Raw genomic sequence first — 19,736 nt, forward strand, 5'->3', positions numbered from 1 at the left:
ATATTGATACCTAAGTATCCAATCCTTCCTTTACCCAGAAATTTCTTTTCTTTGCTTTTCTTCGCCATCTGTGGGGGATTGTTGGAATTGATGACTGTAAAGCCACTTGGTTTTTCCAAGTTTCCATTTCTTTGTCCCACATCGGTGGGTGAAGGATTGTTTGGTCAGTTTATATTAACTAGTGTCCTCCACTAGTTAATTGTGTGGACCAAGGAGGCTTTTGTTGGGAGTATTGGGCCAGTGGGTTTGGGTCCAAACACACACGCGCGCGCGCGCCGGCCCGGCTCGAGCTCGGGCTCGGGTTTGGGTAGAGCACCTGCGGTGCGGGCCAAAGGCCCCTTTTTACCTTTTTGCTCTTGTGTGTTAATGGGCTTGTTTTTGTGTTAACAGTCAGTCAACATGACTGTTAGTGGGAGAGAGTCTTACTCCCACTTTCTCGGTTTGTTGCCTGCGGTTTAGGAACACGTTTTTGTTCCTCTACCTGCTCTTCTTTCCTATAAATAGAGCAACGGGAACACATTGCAGAATACACAAAAACAATCACTCTCCTCTCTTCTTTCTCCTCTTCTCTTCTTATATTATTTCTGGGCAAAGACAATTATTTTTCGTTCCAAGTCTCACAGTTCCGAGTGGACGGGACTGCGTGGGAACTGTAGTGTTAACCTTGGGGAACTACCGGCACTAGTTGATCGCCACCACGGTCGTACCGGAGAAATAGTTTTCAAGGCAGTGGGTTCTACCACGGCACTACTTAGGGGTTCTAATTTCTGATCGCTTCTAGTTCGTCTGGTATTTCTATTCTCCTTTTGTTTCTGCATCTTTCGAATAACATATCTTTCTTCTTGCGTGGTTGATCTAGTCGGACAAAATTCCCGACAAAGCCACTCTTTTCTCCCACTCCATCACTCCCTCCTCTGTTGTGACCTTTGTAGCCACTCCCTTGAAAACTACATTCACCTCCTTCAGAACTGCCCATCTTCTTTTGCACAAAAAGAGGGGTACATCTTAAAAAGCGAATAAGTTGAGGGGTACAAGCGAGAAAATCCCTTAATTTTTTTTTGTAATACCATTATTCTACTCCATATACTTTTTTTTTTCGTGTAAACCGGAGTGTCCACCGTCAACAACAGTGTATAATCCTCTCGCCGCGGGTGCTCTTACGAAGAGATAAACGGCTGACCAAACACCAAAGAGTCTGCTTCATTCCCATGGACAGGGATCGAACCCTGATCTCATGATTTAAGAGAGAAACACATTTGATTTCTACTCTATACACTTTTGTATGTGTTTTTCATTATCCTTTCATAGTTAATCTTCACCTACAGTGACTAATTTCATATTATCATTTTCGCTCATGACCCAACTAAGGGACAGTCCCGGTCCAAGTACTTATACGTTCATCCTTGCAGTACCTGTTCGAATAATCCAGCCAATTTCATTGGTCTAACCCAATCTAGTCCGCTTATTTTTGGGCTTGGACCTCCATTTTGGCCCATAAAAGGCCATGGGCCGGCCCAAAGTATTTTTTCAGCCGAGTTTGAACCAAGCGTTCGGCTCAAATTTTGCCGGCATGGATCTTGGTTACATGAATTTGTCAATTGTCAATCACCATTTGTTCATTGCCTCCAAAAAGGCTTCCACTCTAAGAAGGTTATCAAAGTCGGATATACGTAATCTTTCCCTTGTGCTTACGGGAAGACACTGAAGACATTGTTTCATTACCGTAAACAGAAAGACAGTACGAGACAGTGTGATCTTACCTTCAGACTGCATTCTGTACAAACACCCTTAATCCCATTTACACATCATTTTGCTCCTAATCTTCATAGTTCATCTCAACATAAATTTTCAAGTACAATGAAGTATAAGATTGAGAATGCAAATATTAATAGAAGAATTTATTCGCCATCCTAAACATTAGCGCATTGCCGCCTTTCTCCATTGCAGGGGCTCGTAAGTCATTTCCTTGCGTTCTTCAATCTTTCTCCAAGGTAACTTGAGTTTTGCCAGATTCTTTTTTCTTGCCGGCACACCAAGGTAGTCTCTTGATTTCTACAAGACATGAGGTTGATCAGGATATCAGATTATATTTCTCCGACAACAACAACAACAACATCAGAGCCTTAATCCCAAAATGATTTGGGGTCGGCTGACATGAATCATCCTTTAGAACCGTCCATGGGTGAACGCACACCTCAAAAATGCGGAAAAAAAAAAAAAAAAAGTGAAAAACAAAAGGGGAGTGAAACATAATATGAAAGCCAAACATCTGGCAAGAAAATGAATCGGAAACTAGATGAAAACAATAATGCAAGATGAGTACCTTGAGACATAAATTTTCATCGGTGTCACAAATAGGATACTCTCGAGGACAGCAGTAGTCGGTTCCAGAACAGCACACACCATCGACATAGTCACAGCAACCATGTATCATGCAAAACCCGGAAAACTTATAGAGACAACAACACGTCTGCCCTTGGGTACAGTAAGAGTAATCACCACAGTGGTGAGGCGAGGGAGGAGGTGGAGACGAAGGATGATATGGCGGCGGTGGAGGAGAAGATAGAATAGGCGGTGGTGGTGGAGGAGAAGATAGAATAGGCGGTGGTGGTGGAGGAGAAGATAGAGGAGGAGGAGGTGGTGGTGAAGAGGAGGGTGGAGGAGGTGACGGTGATGGTGGTGGAAGTGGAGGAGCAGAAGATGGAGATAGATTAAGAGACACGATCGAAGGTGTCCGAGTTGGATAAGAAGCTTGGGCATTGATGGCACAAAGACCGTGTGGTAAGTTGGTATTCCTTCTTATGTACATGTAGCCGTCCATCCCCCAATCGGAACCCCATGAGTTTTTTACTATCCAGTAATCTTTCCCGCCTTCAGAGTTGTAGCCGACAATCAATACTGAATGGTCAATGTCATCTGGATTGCTTGAGCATTCACCGTCAAAAACTCCCTAAGACAAACATGTCAAATGTGCATTCAATACGCTATTAATAGTTCCTGATTAAAATGAAAAGTAGGATCCAACAACGGAACTGAGCTAATTACTGGTTATCTTAAGGGCTGATGTCTAAAGTCGAAGCATTTTCAGAAAAAAAAGAAGTACTCGTAAAATTACTGATAAACAATGAGCACATATACTTATATAGGGTCAACAACCGATATAATTGTGATCTTTATTAACCTAAATGTCCGTTTAACACATTAGCAGTTTCACCGACTTTGGGTTCAATTTCCTTTCTTTTTCTAAATAAGCAAACCGTCAAGTTCATAAATCCATCGAAAAGCCAAGTTATGAGATATGACTGAAGGCATATCGTACTACAAGTATATAAGATTATAAGCCATGAGGGCAATTACTGATTACTCACCCCGGTATAAAGCTGAAAGTCAACAGATGATCCATGGATACCAACTCTAATGGGCTGGTTAACAGTCGCACACAGTAGAGCGTTCTCCGATATTTCAAGATTTTGAAATGCATACTCATTGTTACCACCATCACAACCATTGTTGGTCTTGTCAACAAGTTCTTCGTTGTTGATCGCAGTTCTTCCTTCGATGTCCCTGACTGAAGAGAATGCATAAGAATCAAACGCATCAATGAGGAGTTAGTGGTAAATAGGGCGGTCTCTAACAAATTACCAAGAAACCGTCTTCATTTGAGAATTTGACAGAACTGCTAGATATTTAGCATGATGCAGAAGGAATGATGAGAATAACTACGGCACATTGATTATTATCCAAATAATTAAAGCCGTTGTACTTGACCCAATTACGGAATTTCACATATGGACCAAATATGCAGTACAAGCTGGGATAAAAAAGAAACTCGGTTGGTGATTACTGAATGTATCCGATCCTTGGAGCAGGACAACGGACTATCAGTATGCCATGCTCAGAGGATCATGATTAGACTTTGATGCACGACTCAGTCACAAGATTAGCGTGGTATCTTAGGAGTATTAATACAGGACAACACGAAGGACGTACCAGCAATACAAAAACACACATTGATGGTCCAAGAAAACGTATAGAACTACTACAGGACAGACTGTTAAACGGGCACTATCAAGGCGTGAGGCGATATGATTTTTGGTCGTGTTGATCTGTAATGATGACAACATATTACCGATTGATAAATATTTTGAAGACTCACACAATTCACAACTGCATTACTGTATTTTAAGGTGATATCAACCGCATTTTAGAATATAAAGATTTTGAAGACTATCACAATTCACAATTCACCAGTTCTTTTCGGCTGAAAGGAGCTGAATTGAACTGAATTGAGCCGAGCTGTAGTGAACTTAATTGAATGGAACTTAGCTGAACTGAATAGAGCTGAAGTAAGAGTTAATTTGTGAAGAGATGAGTTGAACTAAACTAAATGAAACAAAAATAAACTGCAGAAATGAAACGAGCTGAAATTAAGCCAGAAAAAACTTATAGTGAACTGGTTAAAAATTGAACACCCTTACAAACTTTCAAATCGGAATTACAATGAATATGTACAAGATTACAGTTAATAAGTTAGAACTATGTTCATAAAGGCTATGTTAGCAAATGCAAAAAAACAGCAAGAAACTTTCTAATTAAGTCCAGTCCCGGGTTTTTGGGTTGATACTATCCGGACTTAAAGAATTTGAACTAATCTCCTAAAACCTGAACTGAAACTAAACGGAACTAAACTAATTTTAACTCCAGCTCAAACTGAATTAAACTAAACTAAATTTTTTTATTTTTGTAAATAGGAGCGGAACTAAACTAAATTATAACGGAACTAAAATTAAGGCCAAAAATGCGATGACTAAACTCTAGAGTTGACAAAGTACAACTAGTAATAACAAATTAAGTTGAAAAAGTGAAATTACCATAAACCCCATGATCCTTGACCGGAGCTCCCATACGCTTCTCCCTCCAATCAACGTACAAGGGTCCGTTACACGTTCCGACTAAACCACCTAATTGACTCAACCGAACCGGGCTCTCCACACCCCCAAAATACCTCTCCCTAAACTCTTCATTACTCAAATCCGCAAACCGGTTCAACCCAACCGAAAACCCCCGGTCCAACTTACTTTCCGCTACATGCCTCAAATTCCTCTTAAAATTCTCGAACCGTTTGCCGGTTTCCTCATCATGCTTGTATTCTACTCCGTGGGTTTCCCGCCATTTCCTGAAAAGCTCACTGACCCGATTCTCAGATCGCATAAACCCCGGTTCAAATCCGGTCCAGGATATCGATGGTCTAACATTGAGTGTACAAATCAAAATGATTAGAACACAAATACGGGTGGGTTTTCGGGTACCCATTTGAGGATTATGCAATGAGTTTTGAAGATTTGTTGATTATATTGATCGAATAGCGTTGATTTGGTTCATTTTTTCTGGGTTTTTATTAATGTGTAGAACGGTTCAATATTTTTAAATGGTTGAAATTGAAATATTAATGTAGCATAGGAACATTTTTATTTTAATGTTCTTTAAGCTTTCAGATTGACGTACAGGTAGGCGTAATTTGGAACGAGTTTAGTTTTTTTTAATTACAATAAGCACACCCTCTCAAAAAAAAAAAAAAAAAATACAATAAGCACACAAAAAAAAGTTTTTTTAAAATTAATCACTTTTTGGATCTAGATCATCTAGTTGATGTTTTTAGTTGATAGATCTAGCGTATGATTTTACACAAAATCTCACTTTTAAACGGATATCATCCGTTTAAAGTTGTAAACGGGTTAAATATATTACTACTTTTATAATAAGATAAACAACAAGTGATCGTCAATAAGACTAATTGATGTTTTTATATCACGCAATAAATAGCGATGTAAGCTCGATCCACATTTTGGTGGGGCAGATTTGAGTCTATATTCGGACCTGACGTTGGTCGGTGGATCGAGTTTTGTCAATTCTAATACCATGTGTACACCCCCATCCCCCACCCCTACCCCCGGCCCCACACGGATATTTTGTGAGATAAAATGATAACAAAATGAAAACGGGTCGGAGCAAGTGATGGATAATGACACTCACAAAACGGATAGGGGGACAAGGTGGAGCACCCTCATGTGCTTACTTCTCTCCTCTATTTGGGTCATTTGTGAGGGAAAATGGTATCCGTCACTCCAAAGTGACGGATACGTGCCGTCACAAATGAGACTTTGTGTTTCTATTGTAGTGCTAGTTTTAAAAAATTGTACGTTCATTTAAATGGCTAAAAAATAATCCCTCTTATTCTAAATAACTGCCCCATTTGTCATATTTGTCATAACTATTTAAAAAAATTAAAAGTAATTACTAGTGTTTATATTTTTTTTTACTCTATAAATAGAGAACACATTTGATGTACTTTATGCTCATTTATGATATATTATATATTCACAAAATTAAGGTGACATATTCACATGTTGTAACTTGTATCTAGTGAATATGCAATAATACTCTATGAATGTAAAATTTATACGTTGTAAATATGTGATTAGTGGAAGTAAATTTTTTTTTTTTGACGAAGTGAAAGTAAAATTTATACATAGAATATTTATTGTGTGAATATGTATAGTTTTATTAAATGAATATCTATGATTAGCTTAGTGAATACATTTTTTATTCTTATGAAATGATAAGTTGTGAATATGTGAGCTAATTTTAAGAATATGATTTTTAATTTACGTGAATATGTTAATTATATGATGTGAAAATCTCAGTCTTATGAATAGGTTACTTATGTAATGTGAATAAGTGAGTGTTATTAATATAATATAAACACAAATATATATCAAATATGATCTCTATTATAGAGAAAAGAAAATTATGAATAATGGTATAATTTTCATATTTTTTCTAATTTATAAAATTTAAGATTTAAAAGTATTAAAAAGTTAAATTTGAATGAGAGAGTACCATGCATCATACACCTGGGTGCATGGTATAATTTACCGAGTTTTGTCGACAAATTTTGGATTGGGTGTAAATTTCTTGCTAAACATTACTTCCCCTGTCGCGGGCATTTGTATTTTCATATTGAGGTGTCTCAGTCAAATATTGTCCTTTTTATTTTATGAATAATTTGATCATTCACACTCAATTTATTCCACTTGTCATTTAGTAATTGACATCTTCCTCTATCCTTTATCTTTGTGCCAAAATCAAAGGGCAACAAATGATTTGGCGGAGGGATGGAGTAGCTATGACCGACCTATTTATAAAGACTAGTCATCATCATCTATGTTTTAAACAAAGATAAATAAATAATTAAAACGGATGAGTTATTTATTCGTCACTGGGAAAAAGAAACATACATCAGGGTACTACCTCAAATTTTATTTGTTTTTGATCATATGTGTATTTTTTCTCAAGTTTACTACTACCTCAGACTTTATTTATTTTTGAACATATGTGTATTTTTTATAAGCTTATTAAAGTTTATAAGTTTAATTTTAATTTTAATTTTAATTTTTTTTCTTCCGTCAAAATTCAAATTTAACTAAGCTTATATGTAATGTTTTTGGGTTTTATTATAATTTTTTGAGCTTAATGTTTAAGTAAATGAAATGTGATAATTTTCATATTTTTCTAATTTATAAAATTTAATATTTAAAAGTATTAAAAAGTTAATTTGAATGAGAGTATCATGCATCATATACCTGGGTGCATGGTATAATTTACCGAGTTTTGTCGACAAATTTTAGATTGGGTGTAAATTTCTTGCTAAACGTTACACCCTCTATCTCGGGCATTATTTGTGTTTCCATATTGAGGTGTCTCAGTCAATTGTTATCCTTTCTATTTTAAGAATAAACTTGATGAATAATTTGATCATTCACACTCAATTTGTTCAACTTGTCATTTAGTAATTGACCTCTTCCTCTTTCCTTGATCTTCGTACCAAAATCAAAGGGCAACAAATGATTGGGACGAAGGGAGTAGGTATGAGTTATGACCGACCTATTTATAAAGACTAGTCATCATTATCTATGTTTTAAACAAAGATAAATAAATAATTAAAACGGATGAGTTTACTCGTCATTGGGAAAAAGGAACATACATCAGGTGTACTACCTCAAACTTTATTTGTTTTTGAGCGGATATGTGTATTTTTTCTGAGTTTACAACCCCAAACTTTATTTATTAACTTTATTTATTTTTGAGCATATGTGTATTTGTTATAAGCTTATTAAAATTTATAAGTTAAATTTTTATTTTTCTTTTCTTCAGTCAAAACTCAAATTTAACTAAGCTTATATGTAATGTTTTTGAGTTTTATTGTAATTTTTTGAACTTAATGTTTAAGTGAATGAACTCGGAAACTTTATAGTATAACTCGTAATTTTTAAAACAAAACTCAAAAACTTTAGTATAATGCTCAGAAATTATACAACTGCTGATAGTACATTATCAGATGTACACTCTACTTACTGTTCGTCACTGTCTTCTCGTATAATTAGTGATCATTTGATAACCATGAGTTGGTAGTTTACATATTACAACTTAGATAGGTACAACCTCGTACAAAAAGATGGAGAATAAATGATAGGTTTCCCTAGAAGTCAACGCAGAGTTAGTCATGCATGCATGGAGCCATGAACACGTACATGGAGTAAAAAGACTTCAAACTTCCATAAATTCTCATTTTATAACGCTTCAAAAGCTTAAAAGAAAAATGTCCTTTATATTCGACAACTATTCGTAATAAGCAGGAATAATTATCGACATAAACAACGTAAAGAAAACGTGTACGTACTACTGGAGTATTCGTAGTCGAATCTCTTTCTCTCTTACATTTCTTTTACCATTGTTTTTCTCTTTATTTATCGTCATCAGATCACCGTTAGATGAAATCTTAAGCATACGTAATTAGAAAATAGAGAGTATTTTAACCGCCAGGTATCATACCCTCAGCAATCCGAGCCAAAGACTTAAGATTAAGTCCAACAATGGTATCAACAAAGACACGTACATCTTCCACGTCACCACCTTCCGCCACGTCAACAGTATACTTCTCTCTTACAAGTGTACTCTTCGTACGTTCATCTACATGCAACGAGATAACGCCTTGATAATTAACAAGTCTACGACTTTGGTCACCACCAACAAGGCTAAAAACCATGACATGCATGTCATCATCTAGCTCATCTAGCCTCTCCACACTCGTCGTCGCCGGAAAACCCGTTACATGTGCTATATTACGATAAACGCCACCATCTGAGGCCGATGTCGACGATGAACATGACCTAATGAAAATTTTATACGCCTTTGGGTTATTAAATTGACGTACTATTGACCATACGAGATCTAAGGGTGCGTTTATTGTTTTTTCTAAGGTATAACTACACTTTTTTGAAGGTTCCCCTTTGTTCATAATATTGTGCATTTTTTTTTTAAGGGTTGTAATTTGTTCGAACCTATTTTTTTTTTCCGGGAGAAGTTTCTACATGCATGTAAAATTTAAGCTACGAAGCTATGTGTTTATTTATACTGGTTTTGTCTTTTAATTATATTACGATTTGTTTTTATCGAGACGAGTCTTTAATTTTAATAATTACTATAAAGATATATTTGTTTAAAAATTATAAATATTACCGTTAAATTTTATATGAGTATATATATATATCATGATATTTAATCATAAATTTTGAGAGATATTGAAGAAAGAAATGAGTGTCTCAAAATATGAGAATGATATATATTAAAAAAGGGTTTTTCTAAAATGTTTAGGTTCATTAAGTTCAGTTCAGTTCAACTCAGATCCATTCAGTTCAGTTCAGCTCCATTCAGTTCTGCTCATCAGTTCAGTTGATGTCTCCATATCCTTCGAAATTAGTCATTAAAATCTTACTCTCATAAAATATTATTATTATTATTTCAACTTTCGTATAAGAATATGGTGTTTCCAAAATACTTTCCAATGATATCTATTATTTTAAGTACCTTATAAAAATAGAAAAGAAAAACAAATGAATGAGACGGGAGCAGTAATAGATAATAAATAAAAATAACCAATAATATTTAGGAATCTATGTAAAACTAATAAGAGACCTAATTTGACATAGATAATACTTCCTCCATTCAATTCGACTCTACCTATTTCCATTTTCTATACTATTCACAAGTGCATGTTCAATCTTAATTTTCTCTCAATACATAAGTGAAAATATATTCATGTGACATCTTGTTTGATTCGTCTTTACGAGTACATTAAAAATATCTAACTTTTATAATTTTTGCAAATACGTAGCTAACGATATTTACTGCATAAAATACGCGTTGGTGAACGTGAAAAAACAAAGTGGTAGAGTGGAGTTGAACGGAGGAAGTACAAACACATCTTATAGCATGTATATGACGATCTGAGTCACTATAAAATTTCATGTATGGACGTATGGTATATTAGATGTATGTTTATATATCTTGAACAATAGCTATATACGGAGTAGTAGTTAAATAAATACAGTAGTTTGTTATATATTGATGTTTATTCTTTTTACATTTGCTATTTATAAATCGGATTTTCAAACATGTGTCCTTAGGGCACATGATAAGAAGTTAATAGAGACAGTTTGTTGAGAATATAATATATTATGATAAATTAGAGTTAAAACTCATATCTACCATAATTAGTAATATAATGTTCAAATTTTTTCCCTACTTAACTTCTTTATAAATACATTCAATATTACAATTTACAAGTAAGGCGATTGTCATTTAAATGTTAATTATGTTTCCGAATACCGTGATCAACCCTAGCTAAATTGCAGACACCAAACATAGGCAACGTACACACACTAATTTGACGTGTACTCGTGTAGCATACTTGAATCGCATATCCAAGAACACCACCTTTAAAAATACATTCATTCTCCCTTTAAGGATAATCTTCAACTTTACTTTCATTGTGCACTTCAGTACAACACTTTAATAGTAATTTTATATACATATTATTTTCTATGTTGAAAGCCTAACTTCATAAAAGATATTTTGAACAATAATTGAGAGTCTTCTTCTCAAAAAATAAAATAAATAAATAATTGAGAATATATTAGTATCAACTTTTTCTGTTTTCTCGAAAACATATTTATTGGAATAGTTTTTTTTGGTCTAAACCATCCGGTAATCCGAACCACATTTGGCCGACTAATCCGGATTTCGGGGCGTGTCCAAAGATTACGGTATTTAAACCCCTCCCAATCGCAGTTGTGGGATCGATCCACGACTTCTCCTACCAAGCAACATTTTTGCACGCTACCACTCACGCTAACCAACGATTGGTATATTTATTGGAATAGTTCTACTATATGACTATCCATCAAAATTACATAAATTATACTCCTCTGTCCCTATCATTTGTTGTCCTATTTTATTTTTGGGTGTCTCAATCAATTGTTGTCTTTTCTATTTTAAGAATGAACTTGATGAGCAAATTGATCATTCAAACTCAATTTGTTCCACTCGTCATTTAGTAACTGACTCCCTCCTCTTTCCTTGGTCTTTGTGCCAAAACCAAATGACAACAATTATTGACCGGGACGGAAGGAGTAGAATAAGACGAGTTCACCCGGTAAAACGGTTTACTTTTGTAACATAACTATTCACTTATTGCTTTATTTTTTTTATACAATGGAACCGTCTCATAGTGTAATACCATCTTACTTAATATCCCCAATTTTATCTGCCGAAACCATCAACTTTGCTGACAAATCTTAGAATCCAACAAAACTGCCAACCATCAATTTGCTGTAATTAGTAAAAACAATTGGAGGGAAATTCATTGCTATTAACAACAACAGTTTCCATCACTAATCAACACCTAGGACAAAGAGACGTCAGTTTGTAACGGCACCCGTCTTATAAGTTGTCTGGACAAATTCATGAAGAGACAATAATTAAAAGCTTCAAAGTCGGCCAAAAGATACTGATGCCCAAGATGATGACATCCTCGGATACAAAGATCTCTTTCATACTAAAGCGAAGACAATATCAATTAAGACCATGTTATGCCATGACCATCAATAAGTCACGAACAATCGCTGATCGAACCATGTTGATTGGAGTTTATACGCCGAAATCATTTTTTGTCGTGGTCAGCTTTACGTAGCTACGTCAAGAACAACGTCACCCAAGGGATTTAAAGTTCTACATTGATGATAGGGAACATACATACAAACGCCACACGAGAAATATTGTCTACAAAGAAGTTTTCACAAATTTAAATACTCTTAAATGTAGATAGTCAAGGTAAAGTTCTTTTGTTAGAGATCTAACTTTTTCTCCTAACACACTAGATACATGTAATTATGATTCATGTTGTTTTACGTAACACCATTCATTTTTATATTAAAATGACAAATAATTTATCGGTCATCAACTACACCAACCATGAAATTTTATTTCATCTCGGATTCAGCTTACTTGGACTTTTTGATCAACTTAATTATATATTGTTATAGATGATCCTAATGTGAGCCCCCTGCATCTTACGGATTTCCAAACTAGTACTCCCTCCGTCCCGATTATTTGTGGTCCTTTGATTTTGGCACAAAGATCAAGGAAACAGGAGGGGGTCAATTACTAAATGACAAGTCGACCAAATTGAGTGTGAATGATCAAATTGCTCATCAAGTTCATTCTTAAAATAGAAAGGACAACAATTGACTGAGACACCTCAAATAGAAAAAGACAACAAATGACCGAAACAGAAATAGTAATAGGAATTGAAATAGAATTATTACCTTAATTAGGGTTAGGAAAGTAAACAACTATAAATATAAATCTCATGTATTTTTATTATTATCATACAATTAATAAGATGACAAAATTAATATGGACAAATTAATAATTAACTAAAATCATAGCATTATAATAAAGTAGCCCCAATAAAAGGAAATTAGTTTATGAAAATTGATGATGCATGCAACGTTGCAACCATGCAAATAGTTCCAATTGTGGATACAATCTCTTTGCCTTCCCATGCACTTTGCCTTCGCATGCACTTTGTCTATATGACACGTACGTTTAGAGTTTCATACTTTCATGCAAAAGTTGTTAATTCGAATTACTTATTTACGCATTTACTAGGGCCGTCTTCGATATTTTGGGGCCCTGTGCGACATCGTAAATTTAAACCCTAATTAGTATACCTTTATTAATGTATAAATATAAAATAATTTTTAGTACATACCAAAAAAAGTTGGTATATCTACTATAGATGAGTAACCTTAAAAAAAAAAGTTGGTATAAAAAAAGCCAATATAACTCTCTAAGATGCTTGATTGACTTCTACAAAAGCTCACATAATAATATAATATACATTGCCCTGAAACCATTTCCTCTAACTTTTGATACAAAATTAATGGTAAAAATTAAGGTTAAGGAGAATCTATTAGGATATTAGGCCCATTAAGGCTGGCTATCATCTAGGGTTTGAAAGTGACGGCTATCGTCTAGGGTTTATGCTAATAGGTTTATTATATATACACCATACATGTATTCAATCAGAAATATCAATCAATAATACATTCTCCCTTATTATCGTCTCCCCTCTATAATCTTAACATGGTATCAGAGCCTCGATCTTGAGGTCTCTATAAACCGCTTCCGCATTCTTACCGGTGAGTGGCCGGAAATTTACACCCACCGGTAGGATTTTCAACCACAAATAATAATTTCTAGTTTGAATTCAAAAAAAAAAAAAAAAAAAAAGTTTTGATCTTTGTTTGTTTGATACTGCGTTTCAATTGTCAGGACGTAGTTTTTCTTAGCACTGCTTTCCTCATTTTCCATCTATGGTGTGGATATTTTATACTTGCTTTGTTCAAGATATCCACATCTTGTTTTTTTGATTTTGACGAGGGATTAAGAATTTTCTGTCTCTTTGAAATTTACAAGTCTTCTACTTCGTTTAATATGGTACAAATTAAAAACTGACTGGCGAGTTACGCAATTTTAATCACCATGATGGTGATTTAGATCTATATGGAGTTCGAAAAACTTAGCGTTCTCCATATTTTGAAATTGACGGATAATTTTCCGTTTGACTGAAATTTGTTTAGGTCCGATTAGTGTTCCTAGCAAATTATTTGATATTCGACAAGTCCGAAAAGCTTAACGTTCTTGTTCGAATAAATTTTCTACCTTTGAAAACGAAAAAGATTACTGAAGATCGAAGAAATTGAAGATTTCATTTTTTTTTCCTTTTGTATTTCTCCAATCGTAAAGTTAAATACTATGTATCGCGCTTTTACGATTGCGGGAGAAATGATTAGGATATTAGGCCCATTAAGGCTGGCTATCATCTAGGGTTTGAAAGTGACGGCTATCGTCTAGGGTTTATGCTAATAGGTTTATTATATATACACCATACATGTATTCAATCAGAAATATCAATCAATAATACATTCTCCCTTATTATCGTCTCCCCTCTATAATCTTAACAGAATCAAACCCCGGTCGTCCAAGCAAAACATCCAGACAAATACCGCTAGGCTACATCATGTTTGATGAGTTGTAATTGCTGAAAATGGTATATGTATCTAAACAGCTGCTAGCTGGGCATTTATGGGGCCCCAAAATTTTGGGGGTCTTGTTCAGTTAAACGGGTTGAACACCCATAAAGTCGGCCATGACATTTACTAAACAGTAATTATTGTGTAAAACGATCATATAAACTTAAAAAACGCATTTGTTAACAATAAATGAATAATTTTTATGAAAATAAACCGTTTCATGATATAAAAAAACGTTTTATTTTATAATTTGTGATCACCAGAATCTTTGTAAACCATCAACACTTTAATTGACAAATTGTCTCTTCTCCCTTGTCTTCAATACAATGTACTGTCGATTTAGGCCATGTTCTTTTGAATTGAAATTGTCTTAACTAAATTTAATGGAGCTGAAATGAAATGAACTGAACTGAATTTAATATACCTGAACTGAACTGAACTGAACTTATCTGAACTGAACTGAAATAATAATAATAATAATAATAACAACAACAACAACAACAACAACAACAACAACAACAACAACAATAACAATAATAATAATAATAATAATAATAATAAGGGTTTTTTGATAACTTATACCTTGAATAACTCGTTTTTTCAAATCTTATACCTAAGATAATTTTCTTTAAAATCTTATACCTAAAATAACATTTTCTTCCAAAGTTGATACCAAATCTTAAAAAAATGCCATAAATTGACGATTTTGCCCTTACTAATTTGATGGTTTTTAGTGGTGGTAATTGTGGATGTGCGGGTTAATAGGTGGGAAAAGGATGATGGTGTTTAATTAGTAAGGAAAAGATTGTTAATTCAGAACTTTTTTCGATATTTGGTATCAAGTTTGGAACAAAATTTTATTTTAGGTATAAGATTTTAAGGAAAGTTATCTTAGGTATAAGATTTGAAAAAGTGAGTTATTCAAGGTATAAGTTATCAAAAAACCCTAATAATAATAATAATAATTTGGATAATTTGTGATTTTGGATAAAGTATTGTGCTTGAATCCATCGAGATGTGGGATAATTACATTCTTGTGGTTTGTAATTTTGTATTATGCATCATTATATTGTTCTTACAAGCATGTTTTGGATGAATTTGGGACGAAAATTTGGTAGAAATCGACTTTGGGAAAACGCAGGAAATTGTCGTGCAACAGTCTGGTACCAAAGGAGAACCGCAGATTGCGGCCCCCACCGTAGGTTGCGGTTTCAGTCTGACAAGTTTTCGTAAAATGGTTATAACTCCCTTATTTCTTGCCTGTTTCGAGTTTATGACCTATCGTTAGAACCGTAAGAGGATAAACTATCACCTCCAATTGGTTTCACCTTATTCTCATGTCTAGAACTCAAGTTATGACCGTTTGAGATTGACCTATGTTAGTCGAGTTCTAAACTTGTTGTTTTGAATTGGGGTTTAAGTTCCTTGTTGGTTATTCATTTTAACCTTGGTTCTAATGCTTATGCATGGTATTTTAGCACTTGTTTAATATTAAATAACTTTAACTAAGTCTCATTTACATGTTTAATGACGGTTTTTGGATGTTTCACCCATGTCTACCATGTTTGCTCTTATTGGTCATTTGAGTCATGTTTATGGGCTCTCATTTATTGTTGGGTATGTTGCCTTCTTACGGTAATGTCACTATGCATTATATACTTGCTTGACATTGTTTTATGCCTCTCTCGTGTCGTTGTACCGAGTTTGGTTTGCTCATACTCTTTCCGTTCCTTTTGTGCCGTTCTGCCGAATTCGGGGCACTCGACTTCCGTTCTGTTGCTTCGAGTCTTGGATGCGAAACGTTTATTACATGTCAGAATCGGGAAATGTCCATCCCGAGAGTCTGGCCAAGTAAGTTTAGACTAGGACCGTATTATTATCGTCGTCCTACCAAGAGGAATTGAGTCTAGAGTGGTATGTAAAGTCTTGCATAAGTTATGATTTTTGCATATGTCATTCACTATGGGAGTCGTTCTTGTGCTTGAATAAGTAGGTTAGCTAGGAAGGTTCATATTAGAGGTGATCATGGGCCGGGCTGAGCCGGGTTTGGGTCGGACCTAATCATTAAATTAAGCCCAATCATGCGGGCTGGGCTGGGCCGGGTCGGGCCACACATGCTGGCCTATTTTGTTGGCCCAAACCCGGCCCATGCGGACTAAAAGCGGGCTTCGGGCTAATTCGGGCCGATTTGGGCTTATAACCTTTACTCTTCAAATAAATTTGAAAATCCTCAATATGTAATACTTTGTGCATTTGTTAGCAAAAGTTTTGTATAAAACTATATAATTTTTCCTAGTATTGTCAATATAAGGAGTAGAAACTTAAAGTAGCTTTCATGTACCTTTTGTTTATGGTGACTCATACAACCAAGTGCACAATTTTTAGCTACGTCATAACGCGTATTTCAGCACCTTGCTCACTTTACGTTGTTATATTGTTCTACTTAGTACTTAGTAGAGTATATGTTGTTCTTAGGCTCAAAATCAATGACTTATCACACTAATAATGATATCACATAAATATTGGTAAGCAAATTAATAAGGCTTGTAACACTAATATAGGTAAAAAAAATTAGTACGGCTCATGAACTACATATATAGCAATTGATTTGTTATTTTTTTTACTAACACTGATTTACATCCTTAAATCATACATGAAATCGAAAGTTTTGTATATATTCGGGCCGGGCCGGGCCAAAATTCGGGCTTTAACATCGGCCCAAACCCGGCCCAATTAAATGAATCGGGCCATGGGCTTTTTGGGCCTAAAATCGAGGCCAATGCCCGTGAAAAAATCGGACTGGGCCGGGTCGGGCTAGCGGGCCTGGACCATTTGATCAACTCTAGTTCATATGTATATATTTATGTTACATTCCTTGTCTTTGTGACTTAATGAATCTGTATCTTCAATAATCATCCTTGTTTCTCATGTCAAGTTCTCTATATTGTTGGATTGAAATGTATTTAGTTAATATCGTTCTTAATTATTACGTTTGTTTTGATGTAATATGGCTAGCAGAATTTTGAGTTACTCCCCACTGACTGTGGCATTCATTTTAATGAATGACAGGTATAAGTTGGTGCTTCATGGGGTTGAGGTTTGTGTGAGCTAGCGAGCGTCAACACTTTCGATGTTTACCTTATTTGTAGCTTAGACTCACTTGTTTTGGACCTTTATTTGTATGTATGTTTTGAGGGACTTAATTTCCCCTTTGTAGACCCTTTTACATCTTTGTGGGTTTGTAGCTATTTTATTTACTTTACCGATGACTTCGTTTTAGTGAATCCGCGTGTTTGAAATAATTTTTTTTTTTAAAAAAACCCGCTCCGATCCAAATTACTCTCCACAAAATGCCTCAAGTTCCTCTTAAAATTCTTGAACCGTTTCCGGCCGGTTTCATCATCATGCTTGTTTATTACACCATGGGTTTCCCTCATGGTTTTAAATCTCGTTATCGGTCGTAGTCGCGGTATCGGTATAATCGCTCCTTAATCGGTCGTCACGGACGGATCGCGGAGAATCTCGATGATTTCTCGGGCGATATCTCGTATCGGTAGAGTGAAAATCCGATACAACTCGGCCGATACGATACAACTCGGCCGGGATTTTGAACTTTGGTTTCCCTCCATTGCCTGAAAACCTCACTCACCCCGCTCTCAGATAACGGAAAACACGGTTCATGTCTGGTCCAGAGGGAGCTTTACTTTCTCTCGATGTTTAACATTATACTACTAGCGGTATTATTTTGAGCCAACTATTACTCCCTTCGTCTTGACCATTTGTTTACCTTTGTTAGAGTATAAAATCGATCTTGGGACTCCAGTCATCAACTTAAGCTTAAGCTTTTAGTTGAGATGGTTTCTAGACATTTTGGTCACACTGGCTCTGATACCATGTCAAGAAACCATCTGAACCAAAAGCCTAAGCTGAGTCCCAAGATCGATTTTATACTCTAACCAACTTTGCTTTTGGCACAAAGACCAATTATTAGATAACAAGTGGACCAAATTGAGTGTACATTTCCAAAATAAATAAGTAAACAATTGACTGAGACACTTCAAAATGAAATAGATAAACAAAATAACAAGGACGTAATTATATTTAATACCTAGCTACGTATAGTAAACAATTGAACTACTAGATCATACATTCATACTACTCTTGGCATTCGGCAACACGAGCCAAAGACTTAAGATTAAGACCAACAATAGTATCTACAAAAACACGTACATCCTCCACGTCATCATCTTCTGCCACGTCAACAGTATATTTCTCTCGTACAACAGTCTTCTTCGTATATCCATCTTCATGCACCGAAATAACGCCTTGATAATTAACAAGTCTACGACTTTGGTCACCACCAACAAGGCTAAAAACCATGACATGCATCTCATCATCTAGCAAATCTAGCCTCTCCACACTCGTCTTCGCCGGAAAACCCGAGACATGTGATATTTTACGATAAACGTCGTCACCGGAGGCCGATGTCGACGATGAACATGACCTAATGAAAAATCTATAGGCTTTTGGGTTATTAAATTGACGTACTATTGACCATACTATATCTAAGGGTGCGTTTATTGTTTTTTCTAAGGTATAACTACACTTTTTTGTAGGTGCCCTTTTGTTCATTGTATTGTGCACGTTGTTTTATATGTTTTGGTTTTTAAAAGAGAGTTTTTTTCTTTTTTTTTTTTTTTTCTTAAAATGTGAAATTTAAGTTAGAAAGTAATGATGGAGATTATTTATATTTATAGTACGTATGAAAGTTGCATGTATGTAGGGACTAGGGAGACAAAAATTGTTGTTTGACTTGTTTCTACACGTGTACGTAATTTCATGACTTCATGTAAATATGGTCCGTGTATTAAATTCCAATTCGTGTTGTAGACGGATAGTGACTCTCTCACAAAATTACCGACCCACTTGCACTATCCAGTGAAAGAGACACTATTTGTCTACAGCTTTAGACGGATAGTGTCCGTCTAAATAAAGTGAGAATTTGTGATTTTGGTATTACATTTCACGACTAATAAGTAATTATCGACACATTTTCTAAATGTACGTACAAGTATTTCAGTATTTCAACTCGTAAAATTTTGGTTCGTTTATTTCATTAAACAAAAAATTATAAAAGAAAACAAAACATATATAAATACTTTTATATATATGTAAAAGTATTCCAATCCGACGATATTAGATATTACAATTAACGTAAGTTATTCACTTCTACAGTAG

At 35.0% G+C, this 19,736-nt stretch overlaps 3 protein-coding genes across 3 annotated transcripts; all 3 read right to left on the reverse strand.

The window, feature by feature from the left end:
* Positions 1 to 1,697: 1,697 nt before the first annotated feature.
* On the reverse strand, positions 1,698 to 5,509 carry LOC141592867 (cysteine protease XCP1-like). Its single transcript, XM_074413738.1, has 4 exons — positions 4,872 to 5,509; positions 3,369 to 3,568; positions 2,324 to 2,950; positions 1,698 to 2,052 (listed from the first exon to the last, which is right to left on the reverse strand). Exons 1-4 carry the CDS (start codon positions 5,311 to 5,313, stop codon positions 1,918 to 1,920), a joined length of 1,404 nt encoding a protein of 467 aa, XP_074269839.1. The 5' UTR covers positions 5,314 to 5,509; the 3' UTR covers positions 1,698 to 1,917.
* A 3,363-nt stretch (positions 5,510 to 8,872) lies between these two features.
* LOC141590677 (abscisic acid receptor PYL12-like) lies at positions 8,873 to 9,370 on the reverse strand. Its single transcript, XM_074411246.1, has one exon. The coding sequence runs from the start codon at positions 9,368 to 9,370 to the stop codon at positions 8,873 to 8,875; it is 498 nt and encodes a 165-aa protein (XP_074267347.1).
* A 9,283-nt stretch (positions 9,371 to 18,653) lies between these two features.
* LOC141590678 (abscisic acid receptor PYL12-like) lies at positions 18,654 to 19,130 on the reverse strand. The gene has a single exon (XM_074411247.1). It carries the CDS (start codon positions 19,128 to 19,130, stop codon positions 18,654 to 18,656), a length of 477 nt encoding a protein of 158 aa, XP_074267348.1.
* Between the last annotated feature and the right edge of the window lie 606 nt (positions 19,131 to 19,736).

Source organism: Silene latifolia, chromosome 7, assembly GCF_048544455.1.
Source record: "Silene latifolia isolate original U9 population chromosome 7, ASM4854445v1, whole genome shotgun sequence".
Taxonomy (NCBI): domain Eukaryota; kingdom Viridiplantae; phylum Streptophyta; class Magnoliopsida; order Caryophyllales; family Caryophyllaceae; genus Silene; species Silene latifolia.

Bases quoted from the DNA above. Each gene is read 5' to 3' on its own strand.
- LOC141592867 (XM_074413738.1), bottom strand. From the start codon at position 5,313: ATGGGTACCCGAAAACCCACCCGTATTTGTGTTCTAATCATTTTGATT. The intron at 3,569-4,871 runs GTAATTTCACTT...CATTCTCTTCAG, and splicing joins CAAGGATCATGGGGTTTATG to TCAGGGACATCGAAGGAAGA. The intron at 2,053-2,323 runs GTACTCATCTTG...CATGTCTTGTAG, and splicing joins ATGAAAATTTATGTCTCAAG to AAATCAAGAGACTACCTTGG.
- LOC141590677 (XM_074411246.1), bottom strand. From the start codon at position 9,370: ATGCACAATATTATGAACAAAGGGGAACCTTCAAAAAAGTGTAGTTAT.
- LOC141590678 (XM_074411247.1), bottom strand. From the start codon at position 19,130: ATGAACAAAAGGGCACCTACAAAAAAGTGTAGTTATACCTTAGAAAAA.